Raw genomic sequence first — 19,984 nt, forward strand, 5'->3', positions numbered from 1 at the left:
AAATCTGTGCCCCCGCCAGGGTGGGGGGCACCCTCTTAGCGCAAATCCTCTCCTTTCTAAATCCCCCCCCCCAGTACAAATACTGTACCCCTCAAATTTCCCCTCTGAGCATAAATCCTCTCCCCACCTCCAGATCCCTCCTCCTAGCACAAACCCCCCCCCCCTTCAAATCACTTCCCCCCCCTCCTAGCACTAATCCCCCCCATCCCTCTCCCAGCGCATAACCCCCCCGAGTAATAATCCCCCCCATCCCTCTCCCAGCACATATCCCCCCCCAGCACTAATCCCCCCCCATCCCTCTCCAAACACATGCCCCCCCAGCACTAATCCCCCCCCATCCCTCTCCCAGCACATGCCCCCCCCCATCCCTCTCCAAGCACATGCCCCCCCCAGCACTAATCCCCTCCATCCCTCTCCCAGCACATACCCCCCCCCCGACCTAATCCCCCCCATCCCTCTCCCAGCACATATCCCCCCCCCATCCCTCTCCCAGCACATATCCCCCCCAGCACTAATCCCCCCCATCCCTCTCCCAGCACATATCCCCCCCCCCCAGCACTAATCCCCCCCATCCCTCTCCCAGCACTAATCCCCCCATCCCTCCCCCAGCAATAATCCCCCCCATCCCTCTCCCAGCACATATCCCCCCCCCCAGCACTAATCCCCCCCCCAATCCCTCTCCCAGCACTAATCCCCCCCATCCCTCTCCCAGCACATATCCCCCCCCCCCCCAGCACTAATCCCCCCATCCCTCTCCCAGCACATACCCCCCCCAGCACTAACCCCCCCATCCCTCTCCCAGCACATACCCCCCCCAGCATTAATCCCCCCCATCCCTCTCCCAGCACATATCCCCCCCCCCAACACAGCACTAATCCCCCCCATCCCTCTCCCAGCACATATCCCCCCCCCCCCCAACACAGCACTAATCCCCCCCCATCCCCCTCCCAGCACATACCGCCCCCCCAGCACTAATTCTCCCCATCCCTCTCCATGCAATAGCCCCCCACCTCACCCCCCCCCCCCATGTCCTGGCCCTGGCCACACCTATGCATCCCCCCCCCCCAATAGAAACGCACGGTGGTCTGCGCTGCGATGCGTTTCCGTTGATTTTATTAGAAAAAGCTTCAAACAAAAAAAGCAAAGCTGTGACTCCGGCCTTAAAGGAGAACTCCACTGTTGTTGGGAAATAAACCCCGCCCCTGTTTGTGTCCCCGTGTCCTCTACAGGTGAATGGGAGGAGCCTGAGGTCTGTGAATGGGAGGGGTCTGAGGTCTGTGAATGGGAGGGGTCTGAGTTTTGTGGATGGGAGGATTCTTAGGTCGGTGAATGGGAGGGCCGGAGGCTGGTGAATGGGAGGGGTCTTGGGTTGGTGAATGGGAGGAGTCAGGTTGGTGAATGGGAGGGCCGGAGGCTGGTGAATGGGAGGGGTCTTGGGTTGGTGAATGGGAGGAGTCAGGTCGGTGAATGGGAGGGCCGGAGGCTGGTGAATGGGAGGGGTCTTAGGTTGGTGAATGGGAGGAGTCAGGTCGGTGAATGGGAGGGCTGGTGAATGGGAGGGGTCTTGGGTTGGTGAATGGGAGGAGTCAGGTCGGTGAATGGGAGGGCCGGAGGCTGGTGAATGGGAGGGGTCTGAGTTTTGTGGATGGGAGGGGTCTGAGGTCGGTGAATGGGAGGAGTCAGGTCAGTGAATGGGAGGGCCGGAGGCTGGTGAATGGGAGGGGTCTGAGTTTGGTGGATGGGAGGGGTCTGAGGTCGGTGAATGGGAGGAGTCTGAGGTCAATGAATAGGAGGGGTCTGAGGTCGGTGAATGTAGCATCCTATGGAGCCACCCTTGCATGCAGGGAGCGGAGATGTGCCTCCCTACACTGTGTGCAGCAATAGAACCACACAGCCCCATAGCCTAGGATGGCAAGACACTCCCCCCCTCTCCTCCTCCCCCCCTCCTCCTCCTCTCTCCCCTCCCCTCCTCCCCCCCCCCTCTCCTCCTCCTCCTCCCCCCCCCTCTCCTCCTCCTCCTCCCCCCCTCTCCCCTCCGATCCGATAGGCTGCACTGTCCGCTGTTAACCCTTTCCTGTGCAGACCGGAAGTTCAGGGAAGCAGCACCGAGAGAGCAGGAGCTTTGAATTCTTAATTTCTTTTATCTCCTTTTTTTAATTTATATTTTTCCCCTCAGAAGTGGAGTTCCCCTTTAAGCGGCATCGCTCCCTCTCAGATTGTACGCTCCGGCCCCTCCCCCAGTTTTCGGAGTGCGTTGGGGGCGTGTCCTGCGCGGCGCTCTCCTGGCGCGCCGTATAACTCTGACATCCCTACAATCCGACTTCGAGGAAAAAAACAAAAAAAAAGATACAAAATGTTTCTTTGCAAATTCCCGTTTGTAAATCGTTTTCACACATTGGAATCGGTCAGCGAGACGTGTGACTGTTGTGTGAACGCCCCTCAGTCCGCGGTCACGCCCACTTCCAGCAGAGTCGCACGATTTCAGAGTCGGCCGCCACTCTCTGATGCAAAGTCGCATCAGAGCAGCACAGGCACCTTTCTGGCGTCGCCGCGACTTTAAATCGCACCGATTTGAATGTGCACCGCTGAAAGGATGGGCCCCACGACGCATCGCGCCACTTTGATGTCCAGACGTCGCGTGACAAGCCGCACGAGTGTGAATGGAGCGCACATGGGTCGAAATTTGACCGATTTTTCTTTCGAAAATAATCAGCTGATTTTTGTGGTTCAATGGCACCGGCTGATTTTCGTGGTTCCTCCCCTTTTCGGTCATCGGCCATGTTGGAAAATTCACGAAAAACGACCGATTTTCGACTCAACGATGGTCAAATCGCACGATCGTTTTTCCGGAAAGAATATGCGAAAAGAAAATCGTTCGGAATTCGACCCATGTATGGTCTGCATTAGACTCTGTGCGCATCATGCAAGGCGCGACGGAACGCATTCCGGCGCGTTGGGAAACCGATTCATTTCAGTGGGCCGCCCTACGCAAGTCCCCGCCCCTTTTTGCAAAATCGCATTGTGCCGAAACGCATTTTTGGCCTGCGTCAGGGGGGTTCCATGCCGGCTGTGCGTCTGCGATGCGTTTCTGCGTTTTTGTGGCAAAGATGTGAACGCGGTCCTGTGGCCCCTTGAAATAAAATGGCTGCCCTATACCGATCGCATGCGCACGCCGCGAGAACGCGCACAAAATCGCACGCTTTGCAGACGCGCGCCGATAATTCCTAGCGGCGCCCCAACGCATGACGCGGATCGTTTTCTCTAAAAGGGTCCTTTGGAACATTTCCCGCACGTAGGGCAGCCCATTGAAAGGAACGCGGGGGCGCGACGCGCGGAAACGCACGCGCGCGCTCCGTCGGTGTGAACGCAGATTTTCCTTTTTGTAGTTCTTTACGTTTTCTGTATGGAAGCCTCACTGCCCAAGGAGGCTCCGCCCTGAATGTATGGCGATGAAGAGGTCCCCTCGGCGGGGGGGAAAAGCGCAGTGGGCGGGGCCCCGGATCGGCTTCAATCAGCTCAGATTATTTGTGTGATGTTTTTGGAATGTTTTTTTTTTTTAATGCCGCTAATCGTTTGGAGTGTTTTTTATAGTTTTGCGCGCCGAGGCTGCTGGGCGGAGCTCGCTGGACGCTCGCAGTTCTGACGCGCCGTTTGACGTTGGACTAATAATGCACAAAATAGAAAAAAAATAAATAAAATTGTTTAAATAAAAAAATGTTGTGGCGTCTTCAATGTTCATTGGTCGATGGGCGGGGCCGGCATTTATTGGTCAATGGGCGGGGCCGGCATTTATTAATCGATGGGCGGGGCCAGCATTTATTAATCGATGGGCGGGGCCGGCATTTATCGGTTGATGGGTGGGACCGGCATTTATTAATCGATGGGCGGGGCTGCCATTTATCGGTTGATGGGTGGGACCGGCATTTATTAATCGATGGGCGGGGCCGGCATTTATTAATCAATGGGCGGGGCCGGCATTTATTAATCGATGGGCGGGGCCGGCATTTATCGGTCGATGGGTGGGAATCGGCATTTATCGGTCGATGGGCAGGGCCAGCATTTATTATACAATGGGCGGAGCCGGCATTTAATCGATGGGTGGAGCCAGCATTTATTAATTGATGGGCGGGGCCAGCATTTATTAATTGATGGGCGGGGCCAGCATTTATTAATCGATGGGCGGGGCCGGCATTAATCGGTTGATGGGCAGGGCCGGCATTTATTAATCGATGGACGGAGCCGGCATTTAATCGATGGGTGGAGCCAGCATTTATTAATTGATGGGCGGGGCCAGCATTTATTCATCAATGGGCGTGGCCAGCATTTAAAGGGACAGTCCACCTTCTGAATTCTGATTGAAGAATTTTATCCATAGAAGAACAAAGAGCCAATCAGACCTGCAGAGCGTTGCAGCCACCGTCAGTGCAGGCTCCTCCCCCAGCGTCCCTCTGCGGGGAAAGATGGGACTTGTAGTCCTTCCATTCATAGATCTGACGCGGGGGGCGGAGCCACACCATAGAAAGCTGCGGGCGGAAGGATCCCACGAATCAGGTAAGAGGGGGAGGGGTGGATGGAGAACATTCTCCAAAGGTGGACTGTGCCTTTAAATGAGTCAGTTTGAAGTGGGGGAGGGGCTGGGCCCCCTGTCAGGTTTTTATTCCTCTCTGTTCTGAGGCCCGTTGTCACCGAGACGGGAAATCCAACATTGTACCGTTGTCACCGAGACAGGAAGTGACGCCAAATCCCGCATTGTACCGTTGTCACCGAGACAGGAAGTGACGGGAAATCCCGCATTGTACCGTTGTCACCGAGACAGGAAGTGACGGGAAATCCCGCATTGTACCGTTGTCACCGAGACAGGAAGTGACGGGAAATCCAGCATTGTACCGTTGTCACCGAGACAGGAAGTGATAGGAAATCCTGCATTGTACCGTTGTCACCAAGACAGGTGATGAGTGATGTGGGAGGGGGCGGGCTCATCTTCCTGGCTGTGTGGGGGAGGGGAGGGAACGCCCCCAAATCTGCTGGAAAATAATCTGCAAATAAAGGTATGTCCCTCCCATATTGGGGGAGGGGCGCGGGTTGGCCCCCCCTTCGGGTGTCGAAGTGGTGTGGGACAGGGGGCGGAGCACTGTTCTTAGGGGCGGGAATTGGCACCCGTAGAAGAACGAGGAGGCGGAGTATGGAGGCTGTGTGTGAGGCCAGGGGCGGGGCCCGGGGTCATGTGGGCGGGGCTCCGGTGCGGAGGAGATGGCGGCTCCCCGGCTGGTTCTGGTGTTCAGCGGGAAGAGAAAATCCGGGAAAGATTTCATCACCGACCGACTACAGGAGAGGTCCGAGCCGGGAGACCGACGGGGGGGGGGACTTCATATCCGGGACACCGGGGGGGGGGGGGGGGCTGTAAGGTGGGGTGACAGATATCAGGACACGCCTCTAACTCCTCCCCCATGTCTCTAACCACTCCCCTATCGTCCTATCTATTCCCCTCCCCATCATGCCTCTCACCCCTCCCCCATTCCTATGCCTCTGACCCCTCCCCCATTCCTATGCCTCTGACCCCTCCCCCATTCCCATGCCTCTGACCCTCCCCCATTACCATGTCTCTGACCCCTCCCCCATTCCCATTTCTCTGACCCCTCCCCCATTCCTATGCCTCTGACCCCTCCCCCGTTCTCATGCCTCTGACCCCTCCCCCATTCTCATGCCTCTGACCCCTCCCCCATTCTCATGCCTCTAACCCCTCCCCCATTCTCATGCCTCTGACCGCTCCCCCATTCTCATGTATGACCCCTCCCCCATGTCTCTGACCCCTCCCCCATTCTCATGTCTCTGACCCCTCCCCCATTCTCATGTCTCTGACCCCTCCCCCATTCTCATGTATGACCCCTCCCCCATTCTCATGCCTCTGACCCCTCCCCCATTCTCATGTATGACCCCTCCCCCATGTCTCTGACCCCTCCCCCATTCTCATGTATCTGACCCCTCCCCCATTCTCATGCCTCTGACCGCTCCCCCATTCTCATGTATGACCCCTCCCCCATTCTCTTGTATGACCCCTCCCCCATGTCTCTGACCCCTCCCCCATTCGCATGTCTCTGACCCCTCCCCCATTCTCATGTATGACCCCTCCCCCATGTCTCTGACCCCTCCCCCCATGTCTCTGACCCCTCCCCCATTCCCATGTCTCTGACCCCTCCCCCATTCTCTTCCAGCCTGGGCGGTGACACGTGCGCCATCCTGCGTCTCTCGGGGCCCCTGAAGAAGCAGTTTGCTCAGGTGAGTGTCGGTAGGTGTCCCTGTGTCCCCGCCTTGTACTGCGCTCCGTCTATATGTCGCCCTCTCTCCCTGTGCAGGAGCGCGGTCTGGACTTCCAACGCCTGCTGGACGCCAGCGAGTACAAAGAGACCTTCCGAGCCGCCATGATCCGCTGGGGGGAGGAGCAGAGGACCGCCGACCCCGCCTACTTCTGCCGCCTCATCGTAGAGGGCGTGTCCCAGCCTGTGTGGGTACGAATTCCCCGCCCATACCGTAACTGTGGCAACCAATCCCATCCCCCCAAACCTGCTGTGAGACCCTCATAGGCTCCGCCCCCCAGGGGCCCACTGCCCTCCCACCTCCTCCGCTGACACCTCCTTCTCCCAATTCAGATCATCAGCGACGCCCGGCGGAGGTCAGACGTGGATTGGTTCCTGTCATCGTACCGCGGCGTCACCCAGACAGTGCGCGTGGTGGCGTCACATGAGACCCGGAGGGCGAGAGGATGGGAGTACACCCCGGGTGAGGAGACGCCCCAATATACCCCAACCACCCATCCCCCTCACATCAGAGTCCTCCCCGCTCACATCAGAGTCCTCCCCCCCTTACATCAGAGTCCCCTTCCCCCCTCACATCAGAGTCCCCTTCCCCCCTCACATCAGAGTCCCCTTCCCCCCTCACATCAGAGTCCCCCTCCCTCACATCAGAGCCCCCCCTTACATCAGAGTCCCCCCCCCCTTTACATCAGGATGCCCATCAGAGTCCCCCCTTACATCATATAGTCCTCAGTTTATATATACCCTCCCCCATCTGTATATACCCTCCCCCATCTGTATATACCCTCCCCCATCTGTATATACCCTCCCCCATCTGTATATACCCTCCTCCATCTATATATACCCTCCCCCATCTGTATATACCCTCCCCCATCTGTATATACCCTCCCCCATCTGTATATACCCTCCCCCATCTGTATATACCCTCCCCCATCTGTATATACCCTCCTCCATCTATATATACCCTCCCCCATCTGTATATACCCTCCCCCGTCTGTATATACCCTCCCCCATCTGTATATACCCTCCTCCATCTATATATACCCTCCCCCATCTGTATATACCCTCCCCCGTCTGTATATACCCTCCTCCATCTATATATACCCTCCTCCATCTATATATACCCTCCCCCGTCTGTATATACCCTCCCCCGTCTGTATATACCCTCCTCCATCTATATATACCCTCCTCCATCTATATATACCCTCCCCCGTCTGTATATACCCTCCCCCATCTATATATACCCCTCTCTGATTCTTGTCCCTCCTCTGCAGAGGTGGATGAGGCGGAGTCAGAGTGCGGTCTGGACTCCGGCGTGACGTTTGATTGGATCATCACTAATGACGGGGATCAGCGCGCTCTGGAGGAGGAGCTTCACAAACTGACGGCGTTCATCCGGAGCAAGCTGGACGCCGACGTGTGATGGGGGCGGGACCTTCCTGCGGGAAGGCGGAGCAACATCACGAAACGCGTCATCCTCGCTGTCCGCGGCTCCGCCCACCCAGAATGATCCGCAATAATTGTCTGTCGGCTGCTGGGAACAGATCTGCGTCCTGCGGATTGGTCGCGGTGTATGGACAAGGGCGGAGCCAGGGGCATCCATCATGGATACATTCCTTAAAGGGCCAATCCACCCCACAAGTTCTGTTCTAGGTGGAGGATGGGCGGTCCTTCCATGTGCCTGCTGGGACTTGTAGTGCGCTGGCAGGAGCCACCAATAAATGATTCCAATGATTCCAGGGATGACTCGGGTTTTGTTTTCTCTGTGTGGGCGGAGTTCTCTCTTTTGCAGCAGTTGTGCAGCGTTGACCATTGCGAATATCAGAACCAATCAACAGAAACGATTGATCTGACTCCGCCCACATATACTGGTGTGATGGCAGAAGAGATTATTGGGGGTCATTTCCTGCCCATTGTGGGGGGGACTCCCCTAGGATTTTCTATTTTATTCTATTCTAGTCCTTTTATTTTTTTATTTATTTTTTTCTATTCTATTCTGTTCTTTTATTTTCTATAATATTTTATTTAATTCTATTTTTTTTTAATTCACATTTTAGAAGACGGCTTCTTTATATTCATTATATTCTTTTCTATTCTGTTCCTTTATTTTTTTATTCTGTTTTTTTTTTTATTCTGTTCTTTCATTTTATTTTCTAGAATATTCTTTTGTATTCTATTCTATTTGTTTTTTTTTTATTCATATTTCAGGAGACGGCTATATTCTTTCTATTTTGTTCTAGTCTTTTCTATTCTGTTCCTTTATTTTTTTTATTCTATTTTTTTTCTATTCTTTTTGTTTAATTTTTTTTTTTTTCTATAATATTCTGTTTTATTCTATTTGTTTTGGTTTTTTTAAATTCGAATTTTAAGAGACGGCTATATTCTTTCTATATATTTTATCATTTTCTATTATATTCCTTTATTTTTTTTTCTATTCTGTTCATTTCATTTTATTTTCTATAATACTTTTTTATTCTATTCTATTTGTTTTTTTATTCATATTTCAGGAGACGGCTATATTCTTTCTATTTTGTTCTAGTCTTTGCTATTCCATTCCTTTATTTTTTTATTCTATTTTTTTCTATTCTGTTCTTTTATTTTCTATAATATTTTATTTAATTCTATTTTTTTTTTAATTCGCATTTTAGAAGATCCTTTATTTTCTGTTCCTTTATTTTTTTATTCTGTTTTTTTTTTTTTTATTCAAATTTCAGGAGACGGCTATATTCTTTCTATTTTGTTCTAGTCTTTTCTATTCCATTCCTTTTATTTTTTTTATTCTATTACTTTATTTTTTTATTCAATTTTTTTCTATAATATTCTGTTTTATTCTATTTGTTTTTTTTCATTCAAATTTCAAGAGACAGCTATATTCTTTTCTTTACTATTCCTTTATTTTATTATTCTATTTTTTTCTATTCTGTTCCATTTTATTCTCCATAATATTCTGTTTTATTCTATTTGTTTTCTGTTTGTTTTTTTCATTTCGGGAACAGCTTCTTTCTATTTATTCTATTCTTTTCTATTGTATTCGTTTCTTTTTTTCTATTCTGTTCTTTCATTTTATTTTCTATAATATTCTTTTTATTCTATTTTTTTTTTTTTTATTCAAGTTTCAGGAGACGGCTATATTCTTTCTATATATTCTGTTCTTTTCTATTCCTTTATTTTTTTTTTAATTCTATTTTTTCTATTCTGTTCCATTTTATTTTCCATAATATTCTGTTTTATTCTTTTTGGGGGGGTTTTATTCTAATTTCGGGAGATGGCTTCTTTCTATTTATTCTTTTCTATTCTATTCCTTAATTTTTTTTTATTTTTCTATTCTGTTCTTTCATTTTATTTTCTATAATATTCTTTTTTTATTCTATTCTATTTGTTTTTTTATTCAAATTTCAGAAGATGGCTATATTCTTTCTATATATTCTATTCTTTCTATTCCTTTATTTTTTATTCTTTTTTTTTTCTATTCTGTTCTTTCATTTTATTTTCCATAATATTCTTTTTATTCTATTTTTTTTTTTATTATTCAAATTTCAGGAGACGGCTATATTCTTTCTATATATTCTGTTCTTTTCTATTCCTTTATTTTTTTTTTAATTCTATTTTTCTATTCTGTTACATTTTATTTTCCATAATATTCTGTTTTATTCTTTTTGGGGTTTTTTTATTCGAATTTCGGGAGATGGCTTCTTTCTATTTATTCTTTTCTATTCTATTCCTTAATTTTTTTTTATTTTTCTATTCTGTTCTTTCATTTTATTTTCTATAATATTCTTTTTTTATTCTATTCTATTTGTTTTTTTTATTCATCTTAGATAGGATTTCCTCTCACTTCCTGTTTTGGTTATAAGACAGGAAGTGAAGGAAAATCTCCCCGGCAGTGACATTAATTTTAGTGACAACCAGGGATTTCCTTTCAATTCATTCCTGTTGTCACTTTTGGACAGGAAGTGACGGGAAATCTCCCCAACGAGGACACTAGTTCTGGGGACAACCAGGAATCCCCTTACTTTGGAGGGATTTCCTCTCACTTCCTATTGTGTTTATGGGACAGGAAGTGAAGGACAATTTCTCCAATGGGGACACTAGTTCAGACGACAACCAGAGATTTTCTTACTTTTTGGGAAATTTCCTCACTTCCTGTTTTGGTTATGGGACAGGAAGTAAAGGGAAATCTTCCCAATGGGGACACTAGGTAAGGTGACAACCATGGGCTCCCCCACTTTAGAAGGATTTCCTCACTTCCTGTTTTGGCAATGGGACAGGAAGTGAAGGAAAATCTCCTCGGCGGTGACATTAATTTTAGTGACAACCAGGGATTTAATTTCATTCCTGTTGTCACTTTAGGGCAGGAAGTAACAGGAAATCTCCCCAATAGGGACACTAGTTCCAGTGACAACCAGGGATTCCTTCACTTTGGAAGAATTTCCTCTCACTTCCTATTGGGTTTATGGGACAGAAAGTGAAGGAAAATGTTTCCAATGGGGACACTAGTTCTGGGGATTCCCTCACCTTGGAATGATTTCCTCTCACTTCTTGTTTTGGCTATGGGGCAGGAAGTGAAGGAAAATCTCCCCGACGGTGACATCAATTTTAATGACAACCAGGAAGTTCCTTCCACTTCCTGTTGTCACTATGGGAAAAGAAGTGAAGGAAAATCTCCCCAATGGGGACACTAGTTCAGGTGACAAGTAGGAAATGACTTAGTTTGGAGGGATTAATGCTCACTTCTTGTTTTGGTTACGAGGCAGGAAATAAAGGAAAATCTCCCTGGCGGTAACACTAATTGTGGTGACAACCAGAGAGTCCCTCACTTTGGAAGAATTTCCTCTCACTTCCAGTAGGGTTTATGGGACAGGAAGTGAAGGGAAATCTACCCAATGGGGACACTAGTTCAGGCGACAACCAGGGATTTCCCTTCCTGTTGTCACTATGGGACAGGAAGTGAAGGGAAATCTGTCCAATGGGGACACTAGTTCTAGTGACAACCAGGGATTTCCTTTCCCTTCCTGTTGTCACTATGGGACAGGAAGTGAAGTGAAATCTGCCCAATGGGGACACTAGTTCTAGTGACAACCAGGGATTTCCATTCCTGTTGTCACTATGGGACAGGAAGTGAAGGTAAATCTCCCCAATGGAGACACTAGTTCCAGTGACAACCAGGGATTTCCTTACTTTGGGGGGATTTCCTCTCACTTCCTGTTTCGGTTATGGGACACAGAGGGGTGATAACTGAGAGCCCCATACAAATATCAGTTGCCTGGCAGGGGGGGGGGTTCTTCCTGGCTGTCATGCTGATCCTGCGGCTTCCATAGTGCCCTCAGGCCCGCAGAGTCAGGCCAGAATTCCTTCTACTGCCAGGTCACGAACTCATCGCACTGAAGCCAGGGGATCAGCATGACAGCCAGGCAAGTATCATTTCCGGCCGGACACAGCCCTCATCCGGGTCCCCTTTGTAGTTGAGTTTATAAACGGAGTGGGCGGGGCTTGCTGAGCTCATAACAGGCCCCACGTGCGGCCTCCCACAGACACTTCCGCGTCACATGACGCCCCGGGCGCTCTGACCTCAGCGGGTTGGGCGTGTCTTCTGGCGCACGCCAACGATCGTCATCGCATGCCCGCCCCCTCCGGGCAGAGCTTTCTGCGCATGCGCCGCCTTCCAGAGGCCGCGACCGAGCCAGAGACCGGGAGATCTCCCAGCTTGCCCCGCGCTGAGAGCCGGATAAACAAAGAGCCCCCGAAGCAGCTGACTGCTGAGACCTCGCTGGGGCCAATATTGAAGGATCTGAGGGGCCTCAGGAGTTCCCCCGACCGCCTCGCCCTGTGTGTGGCCCCTAGTTGAAGCATTCGAGGGGCCCAAGGAGCAGCTCTGGATTTAAATCGCTCAAGGGCCCCTTGTGAAGACATTTAGGGGCCCTGTGGACACACTCCTGTGTTGGAGCCATCGTGAGGCCCCTGTGTGGACACTGCTAGGGGCCCCAGAGGACTGCTGAGTATATTGAGGGGCCCCTGGAAGCACCCTGCATCGGGAACCGCAAAGGACCCCCCGGAACATCATCACAGAGGGGCCACAGGAAGCCAGGACCCCCTGGGACCGCTGTGTGGGCCCACAGAACCTCCATTGTGGTGCGGGGCCCCTCTCACGGGATGTGACTTTATAAAGGGGTCCCCAGAACCCTCACTGTACCCGGAGGACCCCTCCCCCCACTGAGATTTGGGGTTCCCAACAGCCAATCAACATAAAGCGTGGATCCAAGATGGCGTCCGCCGCCGCCGAACCCATGGGGGGCTCCAGTCCAGGTGAGAGATATAAATGGGAGGGGGGGGGGCTGTAATCCCCTCCCCTCAATACTTCTCATTTTGGGGGGGAGGGTAAGAAACAACCTGTTATACTGGAAGAGGGGCCCCTTGGAGGTGGGGCCCCCCCCATTATGTCCTGAGATTCCCCTTCCAGATAAGAACCCCCCCATTATGTCCTGAGATTCCCCTTCCAGATAAGAACCCCCCCCCCCATAATGTCCTGAGATTCCCCTTCCAGATAAGAACCCCCCCATTATGTCCTGAGATTCCCCTTCCAGATAAGAACCCCCCCATTATGTCCTGAGATTCCCCTTCCAGATAAGAACCCCCCCATTATGTCCTGAGATTCCCCTTCCAGATAAGAACCCCCCCATTATGTCCTGAGATTCCCCTTCCAGATAAGGACCCCCCCCCCAATAATGTCCTGAGATTCCCCTTTGAGGTAAGACCCCCCTCATAATGTCCTGAGATTCCCCTTCCAGGTAAGGCCCCCCCAATAATTTCCTGAGATTCCCCTTTGAGGAAAGACCCCCCCCCCTCAATGTTCTGAGATTCCCCTTTGAGGAAAGACCCCCCCCCCCTCAATGTTCTGAGATTCCCCTTTGAGGAAAGACCCCCCCCCCCTCAATGTTCTGAGATTCCCCTTTGAGGAAAGATCCCCCCCCAATAATGTCCTGAGATTCCCCTTTGAGGTAAGGACCCCCCCCCCAATAATGTCCTGAGATTCCCCTTTGAGGTAAGGACCCCCCCCCCCCAATAATGTCCTGAGATTCCCCTTTGAGGTAAGGACCCCCCCCAATAATGTCCTGAGATTCCCCTTCGAGGTAAGAACCCCCTCCCCCCAATAATGTCCTGAGATTCCCCTCGAGGGTAAGGACCCCCCAATAATGCCATCTGGGGAGCAGGGGGGTCTCTGAGGTGTGAACCCCCCAATACTGAACTTTATGTGAGGAGCCGCCATTACCCCCATGTGTCAGAAGCAAGATCCCCTCCCCCCATAATACCCTGCATAGGAAGGCTAGACCCCCCCCCCAGTCCCACCATGTTCCCCGAAGGTAAGACCCCACACTGCCCTGTATGGTGGGGCCCTCAGAGATGAGGATCTTCCCACTACTTCCTGTTGTGGGGGGGCCCTAGTAAACTCTGTGATGGGTTGGAGCTTCTCAGAGGAATCCCCCCCCCCCCCAATTGCCCTGTATGGGGGGGGCACACAACTGAGAACACCTCCCCCCCCCCCCATCTGCCACCCTGTATTGGGGGAGGCTGTGTAGGGGTGAGGCCCCTGCGTTGGGTAGGAGTAGATGGCTCCCCTACATATACAGGGTGGAGGACCCCAGAGGGCCACACTTTTATTTCCTTCACATCAGGCGTCACGCGGAGGAACTCCTATCCCTAATCCGCACTAATTATACCCGGCGCTGTCACCGCGTGCCGTCATCTGGAATGTGGTGACTCACCCCCCGGCTACGGAGTAAACACGAGGCTGGGGCCAGATTACCTGCCGCTGCGGGACTACAACTCCCAGCATCACCCACCTCCCTGACACTGCGGGACTACAACTCCCAGCATCACCCACCTCCCTGACACTGCGGGACTACAACTCCCAGCATCACCCACCTCCCTGACACTGCGGGACTACAACTCCCAGCATCACCCACCTCCCTGACACTGCGGGACTACAGCTCCCAGCATCACCCACCTCCCTGACACTGCGGGACTACAGCTCCCAGCATCACCCACCTCCCTGCCACTGCGGGACTACAGCTCCCAGCATCACCTCCTGCCACTGCGGGACTACAACTCCCAGCATCACCCACCTCCCTGACACTGCGGGACTACAACTCCCAGCATCACCCACCTCCCTGACACTGCGGGACTACAACTCCCAGCATCACCCACCTCCCTGACACTGCGGGACTACAGCTCCCAGCATCACCCACCTCCCTGACACTGCGGGACTACAGCTCCCAGCATCACCCACCTCCCTGCCACTGCGGGACTACAGCTCCCAGCATCACCTCCCTGCCACTGCGGGACTACAACTCCCAGCATCACCCACCTCCCTGACACTGCGGGACTACAACTCCCAGCATCACCCACCTCCCTGACACTGCGGGACTACGACTCCCAGCATCACCACCTCCCTGACGCTGCGGGACTACGACTCCCAGCATCACCCACCTCCCTGACGCTGCGGGACTACGACTCCCAGCATCACCCACCTCCCTGCCGCTGCGGGACTACGACTCCCAGCATCACCCACCTCCCTGCCGCTGCGGGACTACGACTCCCAGCATCACCCACTCCCTGCCGCTGCGGGACTACGACTCCCAGCATCACCCACCTCCCTGCCGCTGCGGGGACTACGACTCCCAGCATCACCCACCTCCCTGCCGCTGCGGGACTACGACTCCCAGCATCACCCACCTCCCTGCCGCTGCGGGACTACGACTCCCAGCATCACCCACCTCCCTGCCGCTGCGGGACTAGACTCCCAGCATCACCCACCTCCCTGCCGCTGCGGGACCTACGACTCCCAGCATCACCTCCCCTGCCGCTGCGGGACTACGACTCCCAGCATCCACATCTCTGCCATACCTGGACAACCATTCTGGGACTACAACTCCCTCCAGGCTGTGAGCGGAGGGGATGCTGTGACTCGGAGTGCCGCCTTATCTAAGCCTGGCAACCATTTCCGGGAGATGAAAACAACTCCGAATCCTTCCCATGCCGACCGTCCGCATTCCTCATTGTTTGTGCGCTCCGCCCTGACGTCACCCCGCGTGCACACAACACGAGCAACTGTGCACGTGGCCCGACCGGTCCTACCTGTGCCAGGCCACGCCCACTCTACTACCCGTGTGCCAGGCCACGCCCACCTCTACTACCCGTGTGCCAGGCCACGCCCACCCCTGCCCCTGTGCGCCACTGAATACCACCCCCCCATCCCAGGTGTGCGCCACTGAATACCCCCCCCATCCCAGGTGTGCGCCACTGAATACCCCCTCCCATCCCAGGTGTGCGCCACTGAATACCACCCCCCATCCCAGGTGTGCGCCACTGAATACCACCCCCCCATCCCAGGTGTGCGCCACTGAATACCACCCCCCCATCCCAGGTGTGCGCCACTGAATACCACCCCCCCATCCCAGGTGTGCGCCACTGAATACCACCCCCCCATCCCAGGTGTGCGCCACTGAATACCCCCCCCATCCCAGGTGTGCGCCACTGAATACCACCCCCCCATCCCAGGTGTGCGCCACTGAATACCACCCCTCCATCCCAGGTGTGCGCCACTGAATACCCCCCCCATCCCAGGTGTGCGCCACTGAATACCCCCCCCATCCCAGGTGTGCGCCACTGAATACCCCCCCCCAATCCCAGGTATGCACAACTGAATACCTCCCCATCCCGGGTGTGCGCCACTGAATACCCCCCCATCCTGGGTGTGCGCCACTGAATACCCCCCCCATCCCGGGTGTGCGCCACTGAATACCCCCCCCATCCCGGGTGTGCGCCACTGAATACCCCCCCCCATCCCGGGTGTGCGCCACTGAATACCCCCCCCCCATCCCGGGTGTGCGCCACTGAATACCCCCCCCCATCCCGGGTGTGCGCCACTGAATACCCCCCCCCATCCCGGGTGTGCGCCACTGAATACCCCCCCCCATCCCGGGTGTGCGCCACTGAATACCCCCCCCCATCCCGGGTGTGCGCCACTGAATACCCCCCCCCCATCCCGGGTGTGCGCCACTGAATACCCCCCCCCCATCCCGGGTGTGCGCCACTGAATACCCCCCCCCATCCCGGGTGTGCGCCACTGAATACCCCCCCCCCATCCCGGGTGTGCGCCACTGAATACCCCCCCCATCCGGGTGTGCGCCACTGAATACCCCCCCCCATCCCGGGTGTGCGCCACTGAATACCCCCCCCCCATCCCGGGGTGTGCGCCACTGAATACCCCCCCCCCATCCGGGTGTGCGCCACTGAATACCCCCCCCCATCCCGGGTGTGCGCCACTGAATACCCCCCCCATCCCGGGTGTGCGCCACTGAATACCCCCCCCCCCCATCCCGGGTGTGCGCCACTGAATACCCCCCCCCCCATCCCGGGTGTGCGCCACTGAATACCCCCCCCCCATCCCGGGTGTGCGCCACTGAATACCCCCCCCCCATCCCGGGTGTGCGCCACTGAATACCCCCCCCCCATCCCGGGTGTGCGCCACTGAATACCCCCCCCCATCCCGGGTGTGCGCCACTGAATACCCCCCCCCCATCCCGGGTGTGCGCCACTGAATACCCCCCCCCATCCCGGGTGTGCGCCACTGAATACCCCCCCCCATCCCGGGTGTGCGCCACTGAATACCCCCCCCCCATCCCGGGTGTGCGCCACTGAATACCCCCCCCCATCCCCGGGTGTGCGCCACTGAATACCACCCCCCCATCCCGGGTGTGCGCCATTGAATACCACCCCCCCATCCCGGGTGTGCGCCACTGAATACCACCCCCCCATCCCGGGTGTGCGCCACTGAATACCACCCCCCCATCCCGGGTGTGCGCCACTGAATACCACCCCCCCATCCCGGGTGTGCGCCACTGAATACCACCCCCCCATCCCGGGTGTGCGCCACTGAATACCACCCCCCATCCCGGGTGTGCGCCACTGAATACCACCCCCCCATCCCGGGTGTGCGCCACTGAATACCACCCCCCCATCCCGGGTGTGCGCCACTGAATACCACCCCCCATCCCGGGTGTGCGCCACTGAATACCACCCCCCCATCCCGGGTGTGCGCCACTGAATACCACCCCCCCATCCCGGGTGGGCGCCACTGAATACCACCCCCCCATCCCGGGTGGGCGCCACTGAATACCACCCCCATCCCGGGTGGGCGCCACTGAATACCACCCCCCATCCCGGGTGGGCGCCACTGAATACCACCCCCCATCCCGGGTGTGCGCCACTGAATACCACCCCCCATCCCGGGTGTGCGCCACTGAATACCACCCCCCCATCCCGGGTGTGCGCCACTGAATACCACCCCCCCCATATCCCGGGTGTGCGCCACTGAATACCACCCCCCCCCATATCCCGGGTGTGCGCCACTGAATACCACCCCCCCCCATCCCGGGTGTGCGCCACTGAATACCACCCCCCCCATCCCGGGTGTGCGCCACTGAATACCACCCCCCCCCATCCCGGGTGTGCGCCACTGAATACCACCCCCCCCCCATCCCGGGTGTACGCCACTGAATACCACCCCCCCCCATCCCGGGTGTGCGCCACTGAATACCACCCCCCCCCCATCCCGGGTGTACCAGGGAATACTGTCCTCCTGACCAAGGTTTCCCCGATTACCTTCTCTGATGTCACAGCAGTAGCCCCCCCCCCCCCCTCCTGTTTGAGGTGGTATACACAGCTGTACCCCACATACATATCCCCTCCCCACTGTGCTGTACAGGGGGTGACACCCCCCGAGCTCACATTCACACCAGTGACACCCCAACTTGGCTCCCTGGGGGTCCCATCCCCTCCGATGGTGTTGCTGCCCCCCTCACCAAACTCTCCGCATTCATTAGGATTAGATTGTAAGCTCTTGTGGGAGCCGGCAGCTGGACGGCTTCTGCTGCCTCCTAAATCCTTCTCTACTTTCTCTCCTGTAGTGCTGGGCCTTCTGTGCTGCGGCCTCGGCACATGCGTGTCCCAGAGAGGTACCGGGCGTGCCGTGTGCATGTACCCCCCCCCCCCTTCCCGTGTATGAGTCCTGCCGTGCAGCATGCCGCTTGTATGACGTTCAGTGAGCGCTCAGACTGACCCCTGTCCTGTGCCGTGTATATGAGGGCCGCCATTGCTGACCTCCATCTGGACCTGGAACAAGCATGTGGCCAGTGAAAGCACAGGTCATGCAGAGGGAGCTCCGCGGGGGCCGGCCTTCATTCCTCTCTCCGTGACCATTGCTGTGTCTGCTATTAACATCATAAAGAATGATGGCGCTCAGCGACTTCTGGACCAATGAGATGCCGCTTCCTGGGAGCCATGGCAACAGATGGGAAATGTCCCCGTCATCCTCATCCTCCTGCTTCAGTCATAAATCTGCACACAGGGACTATGGTGTCCCCGGGGGTGACATGCGGCCCTCGAGGATTCTATGTATACAGAGCTGCATGGCTAGCGGGAGGAGGGGGGAGGGGTTTATGAATTGGGAGCGGAGTCACAGAACGGACAACCCCCCCCCCAGGGAGAGACTCCTAGGAGTGCCGGGGTCATGGAAGACACAGGGGGGTCCCAGAGAGAGCGACACAGGAGGCCTCAGGGTCAATGAGTTAACAGGGGGGCCCCCTGGGGTCCCTGATGTGAGGGAGGGACCCCTGGGGGTCACTGATGTGAGGGAGGGGCCCCCGGGGGTCACTGATGTGAGGGAGGAGGCCCCCCCGGGGGTCACTGATGTGAGGGAGGAGGCCCCCCCGGGGGTCACTGATGTGAGGGAGGAGGCCCCCCCGGGGGTCACTGATGTGAGGGAGGAGGAGGGGGGGGGCACTGATGTGAGGGAGGGGCCCCCCCCGGGGGTCACTGATGTGAGGGGGGGGGGCACTGATGTGAGGGAGGAGGCCCCCCTGGGGTCACTGATGTGAGGGAGGAGGGGGGGGTCACTGATGTGAGGGAGGAAGGGGGGGGGTCACTGATGTGAGGGAGGAAGGGGGGGGTCACTGATGTGAGGGAGGGGCCCCTGGGGGTCACTGATGTGAGGGAGGAGGCCCCCCCGGGGGTCACTGATGTGAGGGAGGAGGCCCCCCCGGGGGTCACTGATGTGAGGGAGGAGGCCCCCCCGGGGGTCACTGATGTGAGGGAGGAGGCCCCCCCGGGGGTCACTGATGTGAGGGAGGAGGCCCCCCCGGGGGTCACTGATGTGAGGGAGGAGGAGGGGGGGGCACTGATGTGAGGGAGGGGCCCCCCCCGGGGGTCACTGATGTGAGGGGGGGGCACTGATGGGAGGGAGGAGGCCCCCCTGGGGTCACTGATGTGAGGGAGGAGGGGGGGGCACTGATGGGAGGGAGGAGGCCCCCCCTGGGGGCTGAGAGGCCGGGGGTCACTGATGTGAGGGAGGAGGGGGGGTCACTGATGTGAGGGAGGAGGGGGGGGTCACTGATGTGAGGGAGGAGGCCCCCCGGGGGTCACTGATGTGAGGGAGGAGGCCCCCCGGGGTCACTGAATGGGAGGGAGGAGGCCCCCCCGGGGGTCACTGATGTGAGGGAGGAGGCCCCCCGGGGGTCACTGATGTGAGGGAGGAGGCCCCCCCGGGGGTCACTGATGTGAGGGAGGAGGCACCTGGGGTCACTGATGTGAGGGGGGGGGTTCACTGATGTATCTCT

At 55.4% G+C, this 19,984-nt stretch overlaps 1 protein-coding gene and 1 long non-coding RNA gene across 2 annotated transcripts; both read left to right on the forward strand.

Annotated features, from left to right (window-relative positions):
• Nucleotides 1–916: 916 nt before the first annotated feature.
• Nucleotides 917–3,715, forward strand: LOC149429033 (uncharacterized). Its single transcript, XR_016310622.1, has 2 exons — nt 917–1,528; nt 1,591–3,715. It is a non-coding gene; the product is annotated as an uncharacterized LOC149429033 (long non-coding RNA).
• Nucleotides 3,716–5,206: 1,491 nt separating this feature from the next.
• Nucleotides 5,207–8,050, forward strand: LOC149429034 (phosphomevalonate kinase-like). The gene is made up of 5 exons (XM_089666810.1): nt 5,207–5,333; nt 6,213–6,276; nt 6,354–6,506; nt 6,648–6,777; nt 7,586–8,050. The coding sequence occupies exons 1-5, from the start codon at nt 5,251–5,253 to the stop codon at nt 7,732–7,734; spliced, it is 579 nt and encodes a 192-aa protein (XP_089522936.1). The 5' UTR covers nt 5,207–5,250; the 3' UTR covers nt 7,735–8,050.
• The last annotated feature ends 11,934 nt before the right edge of the window (nt 8,051–19,984 follow it).

Source organism: Staurois parvus, unplaced genomic scaffold (genome assembly GCF_062004578.1).
Source record: "Staurois parvus isolate SC_StPar_1 unplaced genomic scaffold, SC_StPar_1.0 ptg002854l, whole genome shotgun sequence".
NCBI lineage: Eukaryota > Metazoa > Chordata > Amphibia > Anura > Ranidae > Staurois > Staurois parvus.

What these genes read in the sequence shown, in the direction of transcription:
- LOC149429034 (XM_089666810.1), top strand. Translation starts at nt 5,251, where the DNA reads ATGGCGGCTCCCCGGCTGGTTCTGGTGTTCAGCGGGAAGAGAAAATCC. An exon ending in TGAAGAAGCAGTTTGCTCAG is followed by an intron (nt 6,277 to 6,353) that starts GTGAGTGTCGGT and finishes CTCCCTGTGCAG; the next exon opens with GAGCGCGGTCTGGACTTCCA. An exon ending in GCGTGTCCCAGCCTGTGTGG is followed by an intron (nt 6,507 to 6,647) that starts GTACGAATTCCC and finishes CTCCCAATTCAG; the next exon opens with ATCATCAGCGACGCCCGGCG.